Source organism: Arvicanthis niloticus, chromosome 10 (assembly GCF_011762505.2).
Source record: "Arvicanthis niloticus isolate mArvNil1 chromosome 10, mArvNil1.pat.X, whole genome shotgun sequence".
In the NCBI taxonomy this organism is placed as follows: domain Eukaryota; kingdom Metazoa; phylum Chordata; class Mammalia; order Rodentia; family Muridae; genus Arvicanthis; species Arvicanthis niloticus.
The window spans coordinates 52160278-52178703 of record NC_047667.1 but is presented as its reverse complement, the minus strand read 5'-3'; the positions used below and the strand labels follow the sequence as shown (position 1 = coordinate 52178703).

Sequence of the window (18426 nt, the reverse complement as noted above, 5' to 3'; positions counted from 1 at the left end):
ATTATCTAGACACCAAAACCTTATGTTATGTTTCTGTGTTGTAAGGAAATGAATTATTATTTACGTTTGACTGAATGTCTTTAGAACTTGAAATAAATCTTAAATGACTCAAAACAGTCTCAAAAATTGTTTATTTTTGTCTTATGTGTAGGAGTGTGTCACAGCATGCATGAATGTATATACCATGTGCATGCCTGCTGCCTGCACAGGTCAGAAGACTCTATTAGAGCTTCTGGAACTGGAGTTTGTGAGCCACCATATGGGTGCTGGGAACTGAACCCAGGTCCTCTGTCAGAGTAGCAAGTGCTCTTAACAACTGAGCCATTTCTCTAACCCCTTGACTGAGTGGGTTTAATGATTTATTTTTAACTATGTGTATTTTTATGTATTTATGTGTGAGTTTGTGAACGGGAGTGCAGGAACCCACAGAAGCCAGAAGAGAGCATTGGATTCCCTGGAGCTGTCTTATAGGCAGTGGTTGGTTGTTGGTTGCCCAATGTGGATTATGGAAACCAAACTCAGGTTCTCTGCATTGACAGAACATGCTTTTGACAGATGGGCTCTCTAGCCCCAGTTTACTAAGTATGTAAATATGTAAGTATATGTATACTTGCATATATATAAATATGTAAGTATATGTAAGTAATATGTAAGTATGTAAATATATATATATATATAGAGAGAGAGAGAGAACCTCAGATGATATGCTAGTGGTCCTTGGTTCTATAAAAAAGCAAGTTGAGCAAGCTATGAAGGGCAAGCCAGTAAGCAGCACTCCTCTGTAGCCTCTGCATCAGCTCCTGCCTCCAGGTTCCTGCTCTATTTGAGTTCCTATCCTGACTTCCTTGGATGATGAATGGTGATGTGGAAGTATAAGCCAAATAAACCCTTTCCTCCTCAGCTCTCTTTTGGTCATGGTGTTTCATCACAACGATAGTGACCCTGACTAGGACCAGAGGTTAAAGACACATTAAGTCACAGAGCTTCAGGCAGGAGTTGTGTGTGGCCTGTGGCTATGTTTTTGCAGGAGTTTAATATGAGCTATTAGTTACCTGAACATGGAAGATGTCATTAAGAAGACAGTGGAACTTATCATCCAACAGTGTCTTGACTCTGTTTTGAAGACTGGTCTGTCGTTCTTTGTAATGTTTACAAGAATCCAGACCTAGTACGTTAGCCATGAGGATCTGGATAGTATAAAAATTTTGATGGAAGCTGATCTTAGTCAGTGCAATAGCAACAGTCCTGTTCATAAGACAATGGAGAATCAGCAGACCATTTTAAGGACAGTTCCTGGAACTAACAAAGGCTGGGAGAAAGTTCTAAGTTCTCACACTCAGCTGTAAGAACAGAGATTTATCGAGCTGTCTGGAAGCTGTTCTTCAGTCCTGCTTCGGGTAATCTATCCCCTCTCCATCATTTCGCTATACTAACCTAGCTGTCTTTTCCTTCCAAGTTTTGCCGTTGCTGCCCTGCACCCAGGCCAGAGGCTTAGACTCAGACCTGTCTTGCCATAACAGCCTGCTATGTCATGTCTGCTGTTGATGATCCTTTGAAGGCAACCTCTTTAAGAGAACTCGGTGATTTAGTGAGGTCCAGATCTGGAGGCCTAGGGGTGTGGTTCAGTGGTAAAGCCTTTGCCTGGCATGTGTGAATCCTGGAGTTTGCCCCCTAGTACTACCCAAAGCAAACCAAAAACTGAACAACAAGGGCAACAACAACAACAATGGCAAATCTTGCAGCGTTTTGTTTAATGCTTTTCAGTGTTCCCATAGCCTATTTTGTGTGACATACAGAGTCACCGAAGCCTCATTCTGTCACAGCTAACAGCTCCCTGCCTAGCTGTCTACCCTCTACCACCATCAAGTGAACAGGGCTGTGTCCACTCTCTAGGACTTTGCTTTCTGCTCATCCAGGGATTGATATCACTGATCGCAGCCCCTCTTATGTAAGTCGAATCTTAGCTTTGACCTCTTGGAAGACTTTCCTGATGCCCCAAGTTTAAGCTGCGTACCTTCTCTTTGTGTTTCCGCCATTCTATTGCCTGTCTCTACCACTGCCCCCACCACATTCGCTTCTCCTGGTCACATCCTTCTCTTCTCAGCTCCTTGAAAGTAGGGATCATAAGGCCCTCATACTCGGGGCATTGGCCAGTGGTTCTCCAAAACTCACGGGTTAGTTCTGACTACCACAGAAAGCAACCTTGTTTGGGAATAGTGTAGTCACAGAGAATCAGGCAAAATGAAACTATCATTTGAACCAAGTGTGGTGATGCATGCCTGGAATCTCAGTGTTCAGGATGTGAAAGTAAGAGGAATTCAAGGCTAGCCTGGGCTCCATGCCTATACGTAAAGAAATAAGTAAATATGTGTATATAGAAAATACTGAGAGATGCTGTGTGAAGATGAAGGTGGAAATTTAGGCCAAGGAGCAGCAAACACTGGTACTAGAAGGTAGGGGAGAAGAAAAGGACTTCATTTTCTTAGTCCTGTGAGGTACCAATTCTGGTGACACCTGGATCGGACTCTTGGCCTTTCTGTTGGTTAACTCACCCAGTTTGTGGTACTTTGTTACACTAGCCTGGTAACTAATACAGGTTTTAGCAGTTCGGTGGGAATTTAATAAGTAATGACCTGACTCAAATAAGATAGCAGGTATTTCCACCTTTGTACCCTTTAGGTTAGGTGGGAAAGGCACGAGACCACGTTGTCGTGATCTTGGTCATCATTACTGTACGGTCAAGCCCCTCAGAGTGGCAGGCAGCTCATCCCATGTGTGGTATTTCTTGTGTGAAGACAGATAAATAGTATGAGGTAAGTACACTAGCTCTGCCTTCTGGATTGAAAATTTAGTGACCCAGCATTTCTTAGCCTCACTCTCCAAACTAAAGGGCTTTAAAACAGCAATCCCCTAATTAACATAATCAACAATTCCCTAATTAGCATAATTACCAATCCCCAAAATAAACTAGAGGGTCTGGTCCCCAGACAGACTCCAACTTTGCTTTCCCCAGCTCTGCTGGATGTTTCGACCTAACTATACATCGAGGTTAGCAGAAAGCTTAAAGTCTCCAAGCTTGCCCTCATATTAAATTGGGATTTGCAGAAATCGGTGCCATTTCTCTTTCTCATAGTTTGAACCGCTTTATCATTAAATACCTCTTCGGCTACAAGGCTCTGGTTCCCCAACAACTGTACTTAGCTAGTTCATATAAGGCAAGTTACTCAAGGGAGAAGACATAATTAAACGCAACCCTTTCAAGGGTGCCAGTGTTTTCTGAGATCACCAGGAACATGATTTCAAGACGCTTACCTATGGTTCTTATGCTGAGAGGCCAGATACTCGATTTCCATAAGTACCTGGCTTTTTCCATATCCTGGTAATCCTTCATACATTAGAACTCGGCTGCAGTTCGTCATCAAAAAGTCCTTCATAGTAGACATGAAATAGTCGATCTCCCTAACACGTCCTGTTGTTTATTTATATTTTTAAAGGAAAAAACCCATCAACAAAAAATAGTTTAGAAATATATTTTATAAGGCACACAGCGATACCCCTTCTAAAAGTGTCTTTGGAATTTCCATGACCTTGCTCATGGGCTTCTTCCCTTTGTGGTTTTGTTCTTTGTCTCTTGTGGCCGAGGCTGACTGGCCTCCAAGTTGCTATGTAGCTAAGGGTGACCTTGAACCCCTGTACCTCCCAAGTGCTAGGATTATAGGCATGTGCTGCTATGCCTGACTCATTCATGATGTTTCTTAAAACTCTATGTATTTTTAAAAATTTTCAGATTTTTTTTTTAAAGCTTTAGTTAACAAGGTGATTTTGAAAGTTTATTTCTGCAAGCTGTGATGGAAAGTTCTTTTGTTGTCCTTACTCTGGCCCCATCAGGCCAGGGATGGAACCCAGAACCTCTGGAATGCTAGTCAAATGCTTTACCACTGAAATCTACCTCTGCTCTCAAGGGCAAGTGTTGTAAGCTCATTACAATTCCACTGAATTATATTGCACAAAACTTGAGATTTGCATAGATTATACAACTAGGAATTGAACCAAGGATCTCTAACCTTAAAATAGATGTTATTTTTCTGTTTTCTTTAGCAGACTAGATTATACAACTAACACATGCTCACTGTAGAAAATATGGAAAACGTAGGAGGAAAAAGAACAATATAAAAAAACTCGTTCTGGTTGACAACCCTATCAGTTTTTTTTCCTTCCATGCCTTAAAATGTATGCAGTAGGAGGCCCAGGCTGAAATCTGATACTCAGCCCACAGTCTCCCTGGATGAACCAGAAGGGCCTGGAAGTACTGGGCTTTCACAGTTACTTCTGTAAACAGAAGTGTGGGCTCGCTGGGTTCATTTCTAGTTTCTTTGCTGGACAGATGAATCCAGAGGCCCCATTTTGTTGTCTGTGGGTAGAGTGTCTGCATGTTCAGGTGTCATCTAATGTCTTTGCTAAAACAGGAAATGATTACAGGTAGAATGTCCTAGAAAAAGAAGTTATGTATCTTGCCTGGCAATGTGAGGTTCTGGGTATGGTTTAACAGAAATCACCCTGCACACTCTATTGAAGGAAAAGTACCCTTTGTAAAAATGCATCTGAACTTCGGTGTTGTGCGCTGTCTCCTGGGAACCCAAGGCTCACTTAGAAGATGGGCTTCAAAGGGCCATGTAGTAAAATATTCTAGTTTCTCTCCTCTGGCTATATGCAATGCATACTGTTTTTCACCGGATTCTAAAATGAGTTTTAAGTCACCTTATCTTCAAATATATGCATCGCCTTTCTATTCAAACTAAGTCCTAGCTGGACATGTTCGTATGTTCTTGTAATTCCAGCATTTGGGAGGAGGTGACAGGAGATTTAGGAGCTCAAGAATAGCTTTGGCTACTTAGCAAGTCCAAGGCTAGCCTGGACAACATGAGACTCTGTCTTTGAAAACAAAATCCTACTATGACTGATGTATGCATTTTTTTTTACCCTAATATTTTCCCTGTTAATTTTGTTGCCCTCTGTCATAATTTTTGGGGACAGGAACTCTTATCCAAGAAGCGCATTTCCCACTCTGCTCATCTCCTACAATTCCTCTTTGGCTACAGCTTTAAGGAATAGTGTGTGAACCTGATTTTTACCCAGCACCGTGTGTGGAATACGGCCTAAAGAGACTGGATCATCAACTGGATCAAACTGAGGAAGGCCTGCCAATCATCCCATGCACTCTAAGGTGACAGTCTAGGACTCTGTCTACTTTGAGTCATCACTGCAAGCACTTCTTGGGGGTGGGAAACAAGGCTTTGGGGGAGGGGAAGATGGATACTCTCCTCCCTCTCTAGATTTATGAGTGTGGGAGTCTTGGCTTACTTGAGTGTAATTGCTGCAAGCCTGTGTTTTTGTTGGTCCAAGTGCTTTGTTGTACAACTTGGGAAACTGGCCTCCAGGTTTTGCAGACACTAAGATTCCTGCCTAACATTCCTCCAAAGCAGTGCGTCTCACCTTTCCTCTCTCTTCAGCCCTTTAATATGGTGCCTCGAGTTATGGTGACCCATCCCACACCAACCATATTAATTAACCTTCATTGCTACTTCATAACTACAATTTTGCCACTGATATGAATCATAATGTAAACACTTGGTAGAGGTTTGCTAAAGGGTAAAGACCCATAATTTGAGAACCACTGCCTTAAAGGAAGGACAGAGTCTCTTCTTAATGGCCCCTGACACCGTTGTGGCTAGGATTTAACTTTTAATACATCTTACAGGGATGGTAAATCTGACAGAAGGGAAGATCAAGGGCTACTCCAGATATCCATCTTCAGAATCTATAACCAGGCTATGGTGGGTTTCTTCCCCAAATACACTGTTACCTTCTTTAGATTTGCTTTCCTCTCCAAAGTGAATTAGCTTTGAGGGGGTCCCTGCCACCAAATCTCAATTGCATCGCTTCTACATAGATTGTAGGTAAAAGTGTTTTTGTGGGTGACAGAGGATTGAACCTTGTGCACGATCAGCATTGTGTACGTTAAGCACACGCTCTCCCACTGAACCACACCCCTAAGCCCTTATACACTTAAACATAAAAAGTGAAACAGAATTTCTGGAAAAGCTGGGAAATTCATTTCCAAACAAATGGATGAGGAGAGATTTCTTAAATAGCACACAGAGAAACACGGGTTTAAAAGAAACAAACAAAAAAAGATGGATAAATTGGATTACATTGTAGTTAAGAATTCTGTTCATTAAATAAATGCTTTAGCAAACAGTTGAAAATGGACTGATACAGAGATAATTAGCAAGGACCCTGAACACAGATGGCATACCAATTTGTGAAGGGTTCCATGCTTAAAGAGAAACCGACTGTGGTGGCACAGGCTTGGAATACCAGTACTCCAGAGGTAGAGACAAGAAGGTCTTGAGTTCAAGGTTGTCCTCAGGCAGATAGCCATCTTGGACTTTAATTGTTATGTGGATTTTATCCCAACAGCAGTCACCACCACAACAAAAATACAAGCCAGACCCTGTCTCAAAGAGGAAAAATACTAGCTTAGATGAAAAAATAGAAAGAGAATTTTATGTCATCATTTTATTGAAAAGATGGGTCAAATAGCCCAAAAGAACCTCAGCCACATCCGAGCAATAATAAGTGGAAATGACCATAAGGGACCACTACATACACACATGTTTAAGTCCTAAAGACTAACAAAAGTGGCTGTTGGCAAAGATGAAGGATGATGGCATCATCTACCAAAATTATACCCTTTGTTCTGACAATATCATTCATGTATAATATATGCACATATATGTACCTTTACATAAATACTAGACAAAAATGCATATGTATGCTTTCTTATCTTCTTTGTTTATTGTCTTGGTAGTGGTGGTTTGATGGTGTCCTGCACTGTGGTAATCTTGCCTAGACCTAGAGAGCTGGGATTACAGGGCTTGCACCAGGCTATTCCTCTTTTATTATAAAATGTTTATTAAAAAGACTTGTGTAAGAAGGCTTACGGGCAACACTGCCTGTAAGAACCTGGAAAACCGACTGGTACATTTGTAAAATGATATGCAGGAGTGTAACAAGAGTGATTTATAGAGATAGACAACAGCATGGATACATGTCGTAACACACGAGCGAATAAAAGGTGTACAGAGGTGTTGTCGTGCGTGTTCATTTTTGTGCTTCTGGGCTCACACACAATGGGGAAGAACTAGGTAAATGAAATTCAACTGCTCACTATTCTCTGTCAGTCAAGGAGCCTCCAGGCAGAAAGGAGGATGCAGCACATTCCAGAAGGGAAGTTACTCGGTTTCAATGTTTCTCCCACTCCTCTTTTCCTTTCCCTGACCATCCTATTCTCCCCTTCAGCCCCTTCCCTCCTGTCTAAAGCCCCTTCCTGAGCAGTTGGTGTTTTATTTTCTGTTGTTTTGTTTCCCCCAAAGGGGTAGGGAGGAGAGTTAATGATTCTGTCCCAGTGGAGGAAAAGGTTACTGTTTGGGGACAGGGAGAGGCAGGGAAGGCAGAGGGGTATCCTCAGTACAGCAGGGTGGACAGACCATACGCATCCTACTAAACACCTGCCAGTATTCAGTAGGGAAGAGTCAAGGTGAGCCAGAAAAGGAGGCAGAAGGGCTAGATTCAGAAGGAAAGATGGGATCTTAGGGGGTCAGAGTAAAGGAAGGGAGCCAGGCACAGTGGTGTTTCCTTTGGGTGGGGAGCACATACACAGTGCCTCGACTCTTCTACCTGGTTTAGCTCTGGTCCTTTTTTCTTCCCTTTTCCCACAACAGAAGCCATGGCCCTGGCCATGTCCTCATGTCTCTGCATCTCTTGAACATTCTGACCCTCTACTCCCTCCTTTTGTACGGATACTACTACAGTATATATACACTGCATAGCTTCAGGAACATAAATGATGCTTTTCTGTATATGTCTAAAAGATGAGGCATTTGTATGTTACCCAGGGTGGCCCTAAACTCCTAGGCTCCAGAGATCCTCCTACCTCTGCCTCCTGAATAGCTGGAAAGTCATCATGCTGGGTTTAAGTTATTTGTTTGTTTGCTTGTTTTTTAAGACAAGGTACCTCATTATATAGCCTCTGGAATTCTTATGTAGACCAGGCTGACCACAAACTCACAGACATCTACCTGTCTCTGCCTCTTGAGTGCTGGAACTAAATCTGCATGCCATCATGTCCAGCTTTATGTGAGTTTTTAAATAAGAATAAATAATCAAGAATGTTAGAAGCCCTGGGACAAGGGGAGGGAAGAAGGAGGAAGCAGAAAGGCATGTGTGATGATTTCTAACACATGGTTATTTTCTTCTCTTTTGTGTGAGTATATATGTGCACCTGTGTGTATAGGTGTACAGATGTGGGTGCACATGTGCTCAAGGGTATGGAGGCCAGAGGTTGACTGTAGGTATCTCTGACATTATCTCAGAGACAGGATCTCTTAATGAACCCAGGCTCAGCCACTGGCTAGACTCCACAGCCATCGAGCACACAGGATCCACCTGTTTCCACCCCACCAGTGCTAGGGTTACAGAAGTGTGCAGCCAAGCCCAGCTTTGTATGTAGGTCCTAGGGATTTGAACTCAGGTCCTCAAGCTTGCATGGCAGACATTTTAGCCACTGTGCCATTTCTCTGACCCTTGACCTGGGTGATAAGTTTATACCTTCATTTTGTCATAATTCAGTAGGATGCATGTTTCTCATTGCTGCCCTTTTCTCTATGTCTTCCTAAAGTTCAATAAAGTTCTAAGAACCAAGAGCTTGTGCAATATGCACAAGGCCCTGAATTAGTCTCTAGTTGTTCCCCGCCCTTTAAAAAGAAAGCCAGAAACAAAAATAGAGGAAGTTTCAAATCAAGGCTCACTACCTACCCAGCAAAGGGTAGCCCTCATATCTGTTGCAGATGAGACATGCCATACCAAACATGCTAAAGAGAGAAAGAGAGACAAGATGTTAGATTCAAAACAGAAACTCTGAGGGCAAAAGTGACTTCTTAAGCCTTTAAAAAAAATCTCTATGAAAGCCTCTATTTCCTGATTGCAGATATCAAGAGGAGAAAAGAACAGGTCTACTTGTAGCAGAACCCAAACAGCTTCTGTACTAGCTCTTACTGTAGTACCTGGCACACTATTTAGCAAATGACTTTTGTTCCTGCCTTGGTAGACAAGAACCCTTTGGAGGGGGTGGAGGTTGGACCCCAACAATCTTGGATGTGCTGCAGAATCTCACATAATGGAGAGGTTCTATGTATCAAAATAGAGGCTCAGTATCGCCTCTATTTTGCTGACTGAGCCCTTGCTAGGTGTCTTGTATAGTTCTAAGTGATTCGCTGCTTGTCTTTTTTTATTCTTAACCAGTATCTTTAACTCTGACAAAAAAAATATTATTAAGAAGTATGACTCCTGTGTTAGCGGTGTAACCCAGTGGGAGAACATTTGCCCAGCACACGTGACGCCTCAGGTTCAATCCCAAGTACTACCAAAAACAACCCACAAAACTCAACCAACCAACCATCTTTTTTTAAAAAAAAAAAAGTATCACCTAATGTCCATTTTACAAATGATTAAATTGAGTGCAGAAGCTTGTAGCTAGTGGTGTCAGTGTCTAAATACAGGCCGTGGTGCATGTGCTTTTCGGTGTGAATTTCACCTTGGATTATTCTCTTCTGTGTTCTGCCTTGCTACTTTGTCATACTCTCTGATGGCACCTATCAAAACTCTCCTGTGCTACATACAGCTAATCTTCTAATGTAAAAGCCTGAAGGCAGAAACCAAACCGTATTCATAGCTGCATATGTGTCTCTAATGCCTTTTTCTCCATCTGGAGGGATGGCACAGAAAAATCACAAAGACTTCAGGCTTTGGAGGTTGTGAGGTGACTGTATGTGGTGACTGATTTTATTACCCTACCTGTACCTGCACCTCCTGTCATCTAGCTGGGCACTGCTTCCTGCTGTAGCTGATCAGAGTCAGCAAACAGGAGAAAGAGGCTTGAGAAATGTTTGTGCGTGAGCCAGTTGTGTCTTGTTCTTCACATATCACTGTGACAACACGCCTGGTGGAAGATGAGACATGTGGAACCAAACTGATCTAGTTTTGTAAGTCCGGTTGCCCCCACTGTCTCAGCCGATACCATCTTGGATCAGCCAATAAAAACCTGCTGAACCCTGGGCACATGAATAAGTAGCATGAGACCAGCCCAGCTGAACACTATCAATCGTGCCCCATATTTTCTTATGGGGCGGGGGGAACTCAAAACAAAGCCTGTTAATTGTGTTGGGGTATAGCTGAAGGCCTAGCATGGACAAAGTGAGTGGTTTGATCCATTACTAACAACAACAAAAAAAATGTTTGTTGATGTTTGTTATCTTCTGAGGTTTGTGGTTGCCTGTGAGGCTGTGTCACTGAGGCCGTTTGAGTCTTGGCTCCCTGGCTTTACTAGAGAGACTCTTGGTGAGTCATTTAATAGCATTTCAGTTTATAAAATGGAGATAGTAAAATGTTTCTGCCTCCTACAGTCATAAGAATAATTAGTATATTTTGAGGTAGAATACGTAATAAGTGCTCATCAAAACATTATCACTATCCTTTCACTTAGTCAGTCACTACTTAAGGATGAGCTGTGTGCGCTAAGCAGGGTGCTGAGCCCCAGGAACATGATGTGAAGAGAAAGAAATGTCTGAATCAACTGTAGCCTTTGGCGACGGACTCTTTAAGACCTAGGGTCTAGTTTGTTCCCGGAGTAACAGTTGTCTATTGCCATGTTGTTCATTCACGCACCACTCATTGATTCATCATGTTGGAGACCTACTATGTGCCCAACACTGGGGATATAAGAGTGAATAAAATCAGTACGCAGCCTCCCTGTGCTCGCAGTGTAGTGAGAGAGAAGTGTAGCAAGACTGTGATATAAGAACTGGAGCTATATTCTGGAGGTAGAGCATATGCTTAGCATGAATGAGGCCCTGGGATCCATCTCTAGAACCAATAACTAAAGATCCTCAGAGAAGACGGTCTCCTGGGAGCATGCGCTGTAGAGTTACACAATGGTAGAAAGAGCTCTCACGTCTGGTGGGAGATGAGAGTGCCAGAGCCACCCTCACAGAGAGGAAGACTCCTGAGCTCTATTTTAGAGATGGCTTAGGCAGGGTAGTAAGATGATAAGCCATTAGGGGGTATACATGGAGAGATGAACTCGGAAAAGCTCATCCTTGCATATTAATGCAAGGAATTCGAATGTTAACATAAAGTGATTAGAAGCTATTGGTCTCTTCCTTCCTGCCTTCCTTTCTTTCAGCTTCCTTCCTTCTTTTCTTCCTTCTTTCCTTCCTTCCTTCCTTCCTTCCTTCCTTCCTTCCTTCTTTCCTTCCTTTCTCTCTTTCTCTCTTTCTCTCTCTTTCTTTCTTCTTTCTTTCTTTCTTTCTTTCTTTCTTTCTTTCTTTCTTTCTTTCTTTCTTTCTTTCTGGGGGGTGTTTCAAAATAGGATTTCTCTGTATAGCCCTGGCAGGCCTGGAACTCTCTCTGTAGACCAGGCTGGCTTAGAACTCAGAAATCCACCTGCCCCTGCCTCCTGAGTGCTGGGATTAAAGGCATTTGCTGCTGCCACCTGGCTGAACAATTTTAAGTCCAAAGGGATATCCACACATCTAAGTTGGGCTTTAGCAAAGACCCAGAAACAGTATCCTCTTTTAACTCTCTTGATGCTGGGCCTACAGTTAACATAATCAGTGAATACTGAATGGTAACCATATCTGTCTTTCTGTTTGTACAGAAGTCAGGGGACTCTCTGATCTGTTGGCACAGCTGCTGAGGAAATGCCCTTAGACACTCAAGCCTATGCAAAGAATGAGCTTCCATTTTGCTATAATATTAGTAGATTGGGAAGGATGAAGGATGTTTAAAGTCTGGACCCAGAAGAACCCAGGTCTGGGAAGATATAGATTTCAGCTTCATGAAATGGTTTTGAATTTCAAATAGGGCATCAGTTGTTTGCTATCAAAATCACCCCTTTACTAAAAATAAATGTAACAGTCAGTACCCATACTCACACTTTCTCATTGAGGCCCAAACACTGGTACACTGGTCCAGGATCTGCAACTCCTTTCATAACTTTCTTTGGAAGCTCTTTAAAAAAGTAGGCTGGGAGGTTGCTGCCATCATACGTGACCGAGTCGCAGGTCACAATGCCTGGGTAATACATCATCATCCTGGCAGCAATATTGACCTTCTGACCAATGACTGCAATAGGCAGGAGAAAGTCCAAGAAGAGAAAAAAAAACAAAAACAAAAACAAAAACAAAAGCTGTTATACTCCATGTAAATTGTGAAGACTCCCCCCAAATGACTTTTTCCCTTTATTTTGCCTGTCATGAATGTCACATGAGTTTAGCCTTCAGTTGGCCAGGGATTATTTCAAACAATCAACAGTTAACTCAGCCAGTAGTGAGGTTTCTGTCTTACCTAGGAGACTGAGAGGATGGTCCATGCTGGAATGTAAAGGCCTTAAGTGTAGAGGGGTGTTTGTAAGGGGATGGCCACAGGCCTGAGGACTCATGGATAAGATGTACCTGATCTTCTGTGATGAAGTGGACAAGCAGTGTGTTGATCTAAGAGAACTGACCCTCAAAATGTCTTGTGAATTAAAACTTCATTTGGTAATTCAATGTGTGTGTGTGTGTGTGTGTGTGTGTGTGTGTGTGCATGTTTATTTTTGTTTTATTTGAGGAGGTTGTTCTGTTTTTTGAGACTCTGTGTACCAACCCAGACTGTCCTGGAACTCACTCTATAGACCAGTCTGGCCTTGAACTCACAGAGATTCACTTGCCTCTGGAGTGCTGGGATTAAAGACACCACTGTATATCTAGCTATGCTTTTGTTTTGTTTTGAGACATGGCATCACTCTGTTGTTGGCCTTGAGCTCCTAATGGTCCATCTCTGCTGGGTAGGCCATAGTCTCAAAGGTCCCACAGCCTCCCAAATCATCATCACCATCAGAAAACCAAGTCTTCAAGCACATGAGCCTATGGGGGACATTTGACCTGCAAACCATAATGTCTCCCTCAGGCTGTTTTCTAGGGTATTTTGTAATGGGGACAAAAAGTCTAACCCATCAGTCTCTGTCATAACATAACTTTCTCTTTGAGTCATTTTTCCTCTTCAATTGTTCTTAAATGTCATGGACACCAAGCCCTGCAGGCAATCATTTCAGTATAGGGATCTAAAAGTAACCATTTCCCAAGAGACCAATGTACACAGCACAGTTTGGCCAGTTCTGCCTGTTTTCATGTATTTCTTGGCCCCTTCCTTTTGTTTCTCCGCTGTATACTTCTGTATCTACCATCAATACCTTGAAGAGGGGTAAAATGGTGGCTCTCCTGTTCCTTTTGCTGTGGCTACATTGAATAGAGCCGTGTCTTGCTTCACAACCTCTCTTTTATGATTACACCATCTCAGTGAGTAACCAGACCTGGTTTTTGGGGATTCTGGAGGCAGTAGGCCAGGGATTCTGAAAATATCTCCATTGACTTCATACTTGAAAAAAATTTTTTTTGAGAGGAGAGGCTGGTAGATCTCTTGAGTTTGAAGCCACCCTGGCCTATAGAGGGAGTTCCAGGACATTCAGGACTACACAGAAAACCCTGTCTCTAAGATAACAACAAAAGCAAACAAAAATTTGCTTTATTTATTCATTTATTTTATTATTTTATATATACGAGTGTTTTGTTTGCATGTATATATGGCACCCTTAGAGGTCAGAAGAGGGCATTCAAATCAACTGGGATTGGAGTTACATATGGTTGTGACTCACCATGTAGGTGCTGGGAAAGTAACTTCATATTTCCTATACTCATCTGTGACACCAAAAACACACACTGCAGGCATAGCACTGTCACACACATTGCCAGCATGGCACTGTCGGTGGCCAAAGCAACATGGTATTGCTCCACCTGGAAAGACTATATATAATCTCTCCGAGGACTGAGCCCATATCTCCATATCTCACCTCCCTTTTTTAAAAAAAATCCCTCCCACAAAGCTCTGTTGAAAGTCGAGTGAAACTAGGTTGGCTCTACACACCTGTGTACTCATGTCTCACAGTGTGTCCAACGATCCCACAGAAGACAATCCCACTGGCCACGCCGATGGAGACAGTACTGATGCCACGCATAGAAAGAAATTAACAGTGAGTACTTATACAAAAAAGATGAGGAGCACAGAAAATGTGGCAAGGCTGGGGAAGTAGGGTAGGAAGGGGAGGCTGTTTCAAATAACTCTTCTCATGCTTAGTCTAGGACAGTTATATACACCTGAGAGATATTAAAGGAAAGAATACTTGAAGCGCCAAACCAAGTTATTCACTATTTCGCTTCATCCCAGCTTCTTGTCCCATCAACCCCCATCACCCATCCTCTCCATTCCTTTAAGATAGCCCAGGAACTACTGGATAAGATCAGGGTTGACACCCACCGGATTTTGTGGACCTGAGAGCAGAAGTCGAATATATCCACAGCACTTTCCAAGGCATGAGTGATCTCATCGGGGGCCTTTTCCCCAGGGAAACCAAAGACACATAGGAAGGAGCAGCCCTGTGAGAGTCAGCAAACACACTTTCAATATGCACCAGCCAGATGGCCTAACCAAGATGTACCACGGCAAGTTTCCCTTTCGGAATCCGGGTTCATCCTGGTGTCTGCTGCATCTGACCAATGCTTGGTAAACTGGCTAACTTCTAGGGTACCATCGGTACTGCAGCTCTGTCTTTGTTAAGGACTTCTCTTTCCTCCAGAGATAGCTCCTGCAGAGTGCTTGTGTGTGCACTTAGTCTGCTCCTTTCAGGGGAACAAGGCCTTGGACTCTGAGGTGAGACATGTAAGTCTAAGAGGCACAACAGAGTGGTAGATATGATACCAGGGTGGGAGTAGAACCTGTCAAGATGGCTTAGGGAATGCTCACCTTTAGTTTCTTTAGTAGGAAGAAGAGGCAGTGGGTCTCCGTGAGTTCCAGAAAAGCCTGGCTTACACGGAAAGTTCCAGGACAGCCTGAAACACAGGGAGACTCTGTCTTTAAAAAAAAAAAAAAAAGTCATAGGGTGTGTGCCTGGGTGTGTGCATGAGTCTGTGACTCCATAAGAGTGAGTGTGTGTGTGTGTGTGTGTGTTTGTCTAGAGCGATGAGTCAGCTTTTACAGAGAACCTAGGTTTAGTTCTCAACACCCATATAGAAATTCTTCCTTTCCTACAACTCCAGTTCCAAGGGCCCCTCTTCTAACCTCTTTAGGCACCAAGAATGCACGAGATGCACAGACACAGACATGTGTATATACTCATATACATAAAATAAAAATTAATTAATTTTTTAAAAAGCTCAGTAAATAAAGGCAGACTCACACGGTGGAATACGAGACTACTGAAAATTGCCCTCTGACCTTTACATGCACGCCTTGGCACACATGTGCCCAGATACACATACACATATAAAATAAAATATGATTTAAAAAGTGGAATCAGGCCAGGTGGTGGTGGCACACGCCTTTAATCTCAGCACTTGGGAGGCAGAGATAGGCGGATTTCTGAGTTCAAGGCCAGCCTGGTCTATAGAGTGAGTTCCAGGACAGCCAGGACTACACAGAGAAACCCTGTCTCGAAAAACAAACAAACAAACAAAATAATAAAAACAAATAAATAAAAAGTGGAATCATAGCCAGGCATCATGTCACACACCTTTAGTCCCAGCCCTCAGGAGGCAGAGGCAGGCTGAGCTCTGGTTCAAGGCCAGTCTGGTCTACAGAGTTTGTTCAAGAACAATCAGAATTGCATGGTGAGATTCTGTCTCAAGAAACACCAACAATAACAAAGAGTAACCACAATGCTTAAATTAGTGAATGCAGGTAAAATGTTGAGAGGGACGCCTGGAATGTTGGCCATGTATAAGCTGTTACAAAGACTGGTGTCCCATGTCTGTTCCCTCTAACCTCACTAACATCCTGGGACTCAAGTGCTAACCTTGCACTACTGGAGGTTTCCCATTCTGTAGTTAGTACTTACCTTATCAAACATGAAGACCTTATTGATCTGGCCTCGGAAGACCTTCAAGACAGAAGTGATGTGCACACAGGCAGCTTGGATGGCTGATCCTATGACTTCTACTTTGTCTTGCTCTTTAAACATCAAGTTCACAAACACAATCGTCACAGGACGAAGCTCAGATAAATAGCCCCGAAGCTGTTTGTCATCGATCTGCAAGGCAGAGGGCAGCTTTCTGCAGTGTGTGCCCTTGGCAGTAGAACTTTTCAGTACCACTCTAGCCCATAACCAAAGTTCATACTAGGAAGAAAGCTTTTGGTGGCAACTGAAGCTATCACAGTGTTGAGTTAGCCCACGGGAAAATGAAAAGATGGTTAGAATTCATTATCCAAATCTCTTCCATTGAAACCAAGCAAGCAAGCAAACACACACACACACACACACACACACACACACACACACACACACACACTATGGTCAATGAAGATTTACGCAGTTGCTAATTTGGCCAGCAACTGCTACATTACCTAACAACCAAATCCCTCATGCCAACATGTGTTCACATTAAGTACTACTGCTGCTTTCAATTTCTTATTTTTACAGTTGGGTAGAAAAATAATCTTTTATATAACTTCACCTTGTAATTTTTCATATCCTAGTGCCTTCTGGAATATGTTTAGATTCTATCCCACTATTTTCAGACAGAAGTTCAAAACCTAGCATTAGTGTTCCCATTTTAAAAACTAAATGGCAGACACGTGGAGAATAACACAATTTCCCTAAGGTTATGTAAATAGAAAGTATCGAATTAAAACCCAACTCTGGATTCCAACATTTTGTGTACTACATGCATGTTTTGGACAGTGTGTTTTGTTTATTGTTTGATTTAGTTTCCTTCTTTTCTACACTCCCACCTTGAGAGAGGAATATGGACTAGAAAGAATTCCCAAACCATCCCTGCCAGTCATCCATCTTGAATTTCATTAAGTGGAATGCTTTTCAAATCAATGGGGGATAGTCATTCTACTTTCTGTCCAAGTAACACAAAGGTATCAGATTCTCCACTGGCAATGTGAAATGTGTCTTACAGAAGAAACAGAAATTGGTACAGGGAATTAAGTCGCCATGCTTTCTAACTGTCTAGGCTAGCCACAGGATTGGGTTCATTTAATTCTTTTCTTTTCATAAAAGATGATGTGATTTATATCTAACCACTGTAATTAATTTTTTTCAATTACATTCACAAATAATTTTTAACAAAAATTATCCCATTAAACCACATGTTCTCAGTTTGGTTGAGAAAACAGAATCACAGCATCTCTGGGGATACAAGTCCTTTAAGTGCTAGGATATGCCTTGGGGAAGTCTTCCAAGATCTGTCTTCCACCTTCTTTCCACTCCCAACCCCAGACATATCTCTTTAACAGTATTCATTATTTCTACCCACAATTCCTCACCAACTCATGAGTTTATCTTATACCCCCTTCTTATAGGCAATGATCTCAGCAGTAGCTAATGGGGTCTATCTATTGAGGTAGGGGAGGTTGCAAAAGAGACTTTCTCTTGGACAATCTCAGGCACCAGTAGTAGCCACCAGTGAGGTACATTTGGGGAAGTCTCATATGCTTGCACTTGAGGGTTACTGCCTTTCTAAATGACTATTTAAAACAGGATTATAATTCCAGCAACTCAAAAAGATCACAAATCTAATGCCTTACTAGACTGAAGATTGAGTTCAAAGACACCCTGGGCAACTTAGTGACAGCCTGCCTCAAAAATAAAAATAAAAAAAGAGTAATTATAGATTTTTGTTCATTAAATTGGGGATTGAGCATAGATCCTTGAGCACACTAAGCAAATGTTCTACCATTCAACACAACCTTCCTTCCTTCCTTCCTTCCTTCCTTCCTTCCTTCCTTCCTTCCTTCCATTCTTCCCTCCCTCCTTCCTTCCCTCCCTCCTTCCTTCCCTCCCTCCCTCCCTCCCTCCCTCCCTCCTTCCTTCCTTCCTTCCTTCCTTCCATTTCTACCTCCTTCCTTGTTTGTTTCTCTTTTTTTGTTGTTGTTTTTTGTCTGTCTTCTTGAAGAGAAACTTTCCTTTCCTTTCCTTTTTCCTTTTTTCCTTTCCTTTCCTTTTTCCTTTCCTTTTTCCTTTTTCCTTTCCTTTTTCCTTTCCTTTTTCCTTTTTCCTTTCCTTTTTCCTTTTTCCTTTCCTTTTTCCTTTTTCCTTTCCCCTTTCCTTTTTCCTTTTTCCTTTCCTTTTTCCTTTCTCCTTTTTCCTTTCCTTTTTCCTTTCTCCTTTTTCCTTTTTCCTTTCCTTTTTCCTTTCCTTTTTCCTTTTTCCTTTCTCCTTTTTCCTTTCCTTTCTCCTTTTTCCTTTCCTTTTTCCTTTTTCCTTTC

General features: G+C 42.3%; 1 protein-coding gene and 1 pseudogene across 4 annotated transcripts in view; one reads left to right on the top strand and one right to left on the bottom strand.

Moving 5' to 3' along the window:
* Adcy10 (adenylate cyclase 10) overlaps positions 1–18426 on the bottom strand; it is an 85325-nt gene that overhangs the window by 42888 nt on the left and 24011 nt on the right. For 3 of the 4 annotated variants that reach the window (XM_076941529.1, XM_076941528.1, XM_034513123.2), the window contains 7 exons: positions 16049–16240; positions 14473–14591; positions 14083–14159; positions 12054–12243; positions 8878–8933; positions 3313–3469; positions 1053–1245 (listed from right to left, as the gene is read on the bottom strand). In XM_076941529.1, the coding sequence (XP_076797644.1) occupies positions 1053–1245; positions 3313–3469; positions 8878–8933; positions 12054–12243; positions 14083–14159; positions 14473–14591; positions 16049–16240 (984 nt within the window). The remainder of the gene's footprint in view (positions 1–1052; positions 1246–3312; positions 3470–8877; positions 8934–12053; positions 12244–14082; positions 14160–14472; positions 14592–16048; positions 16241–18426) is intronic. The other variant, XM_076941530.1, reaches the window with a different exon arrangement.
* On the top strand, positions 6245–6342 carry LOC117716704 (U6 spliceosomal RNA; annotated as a pseudogene).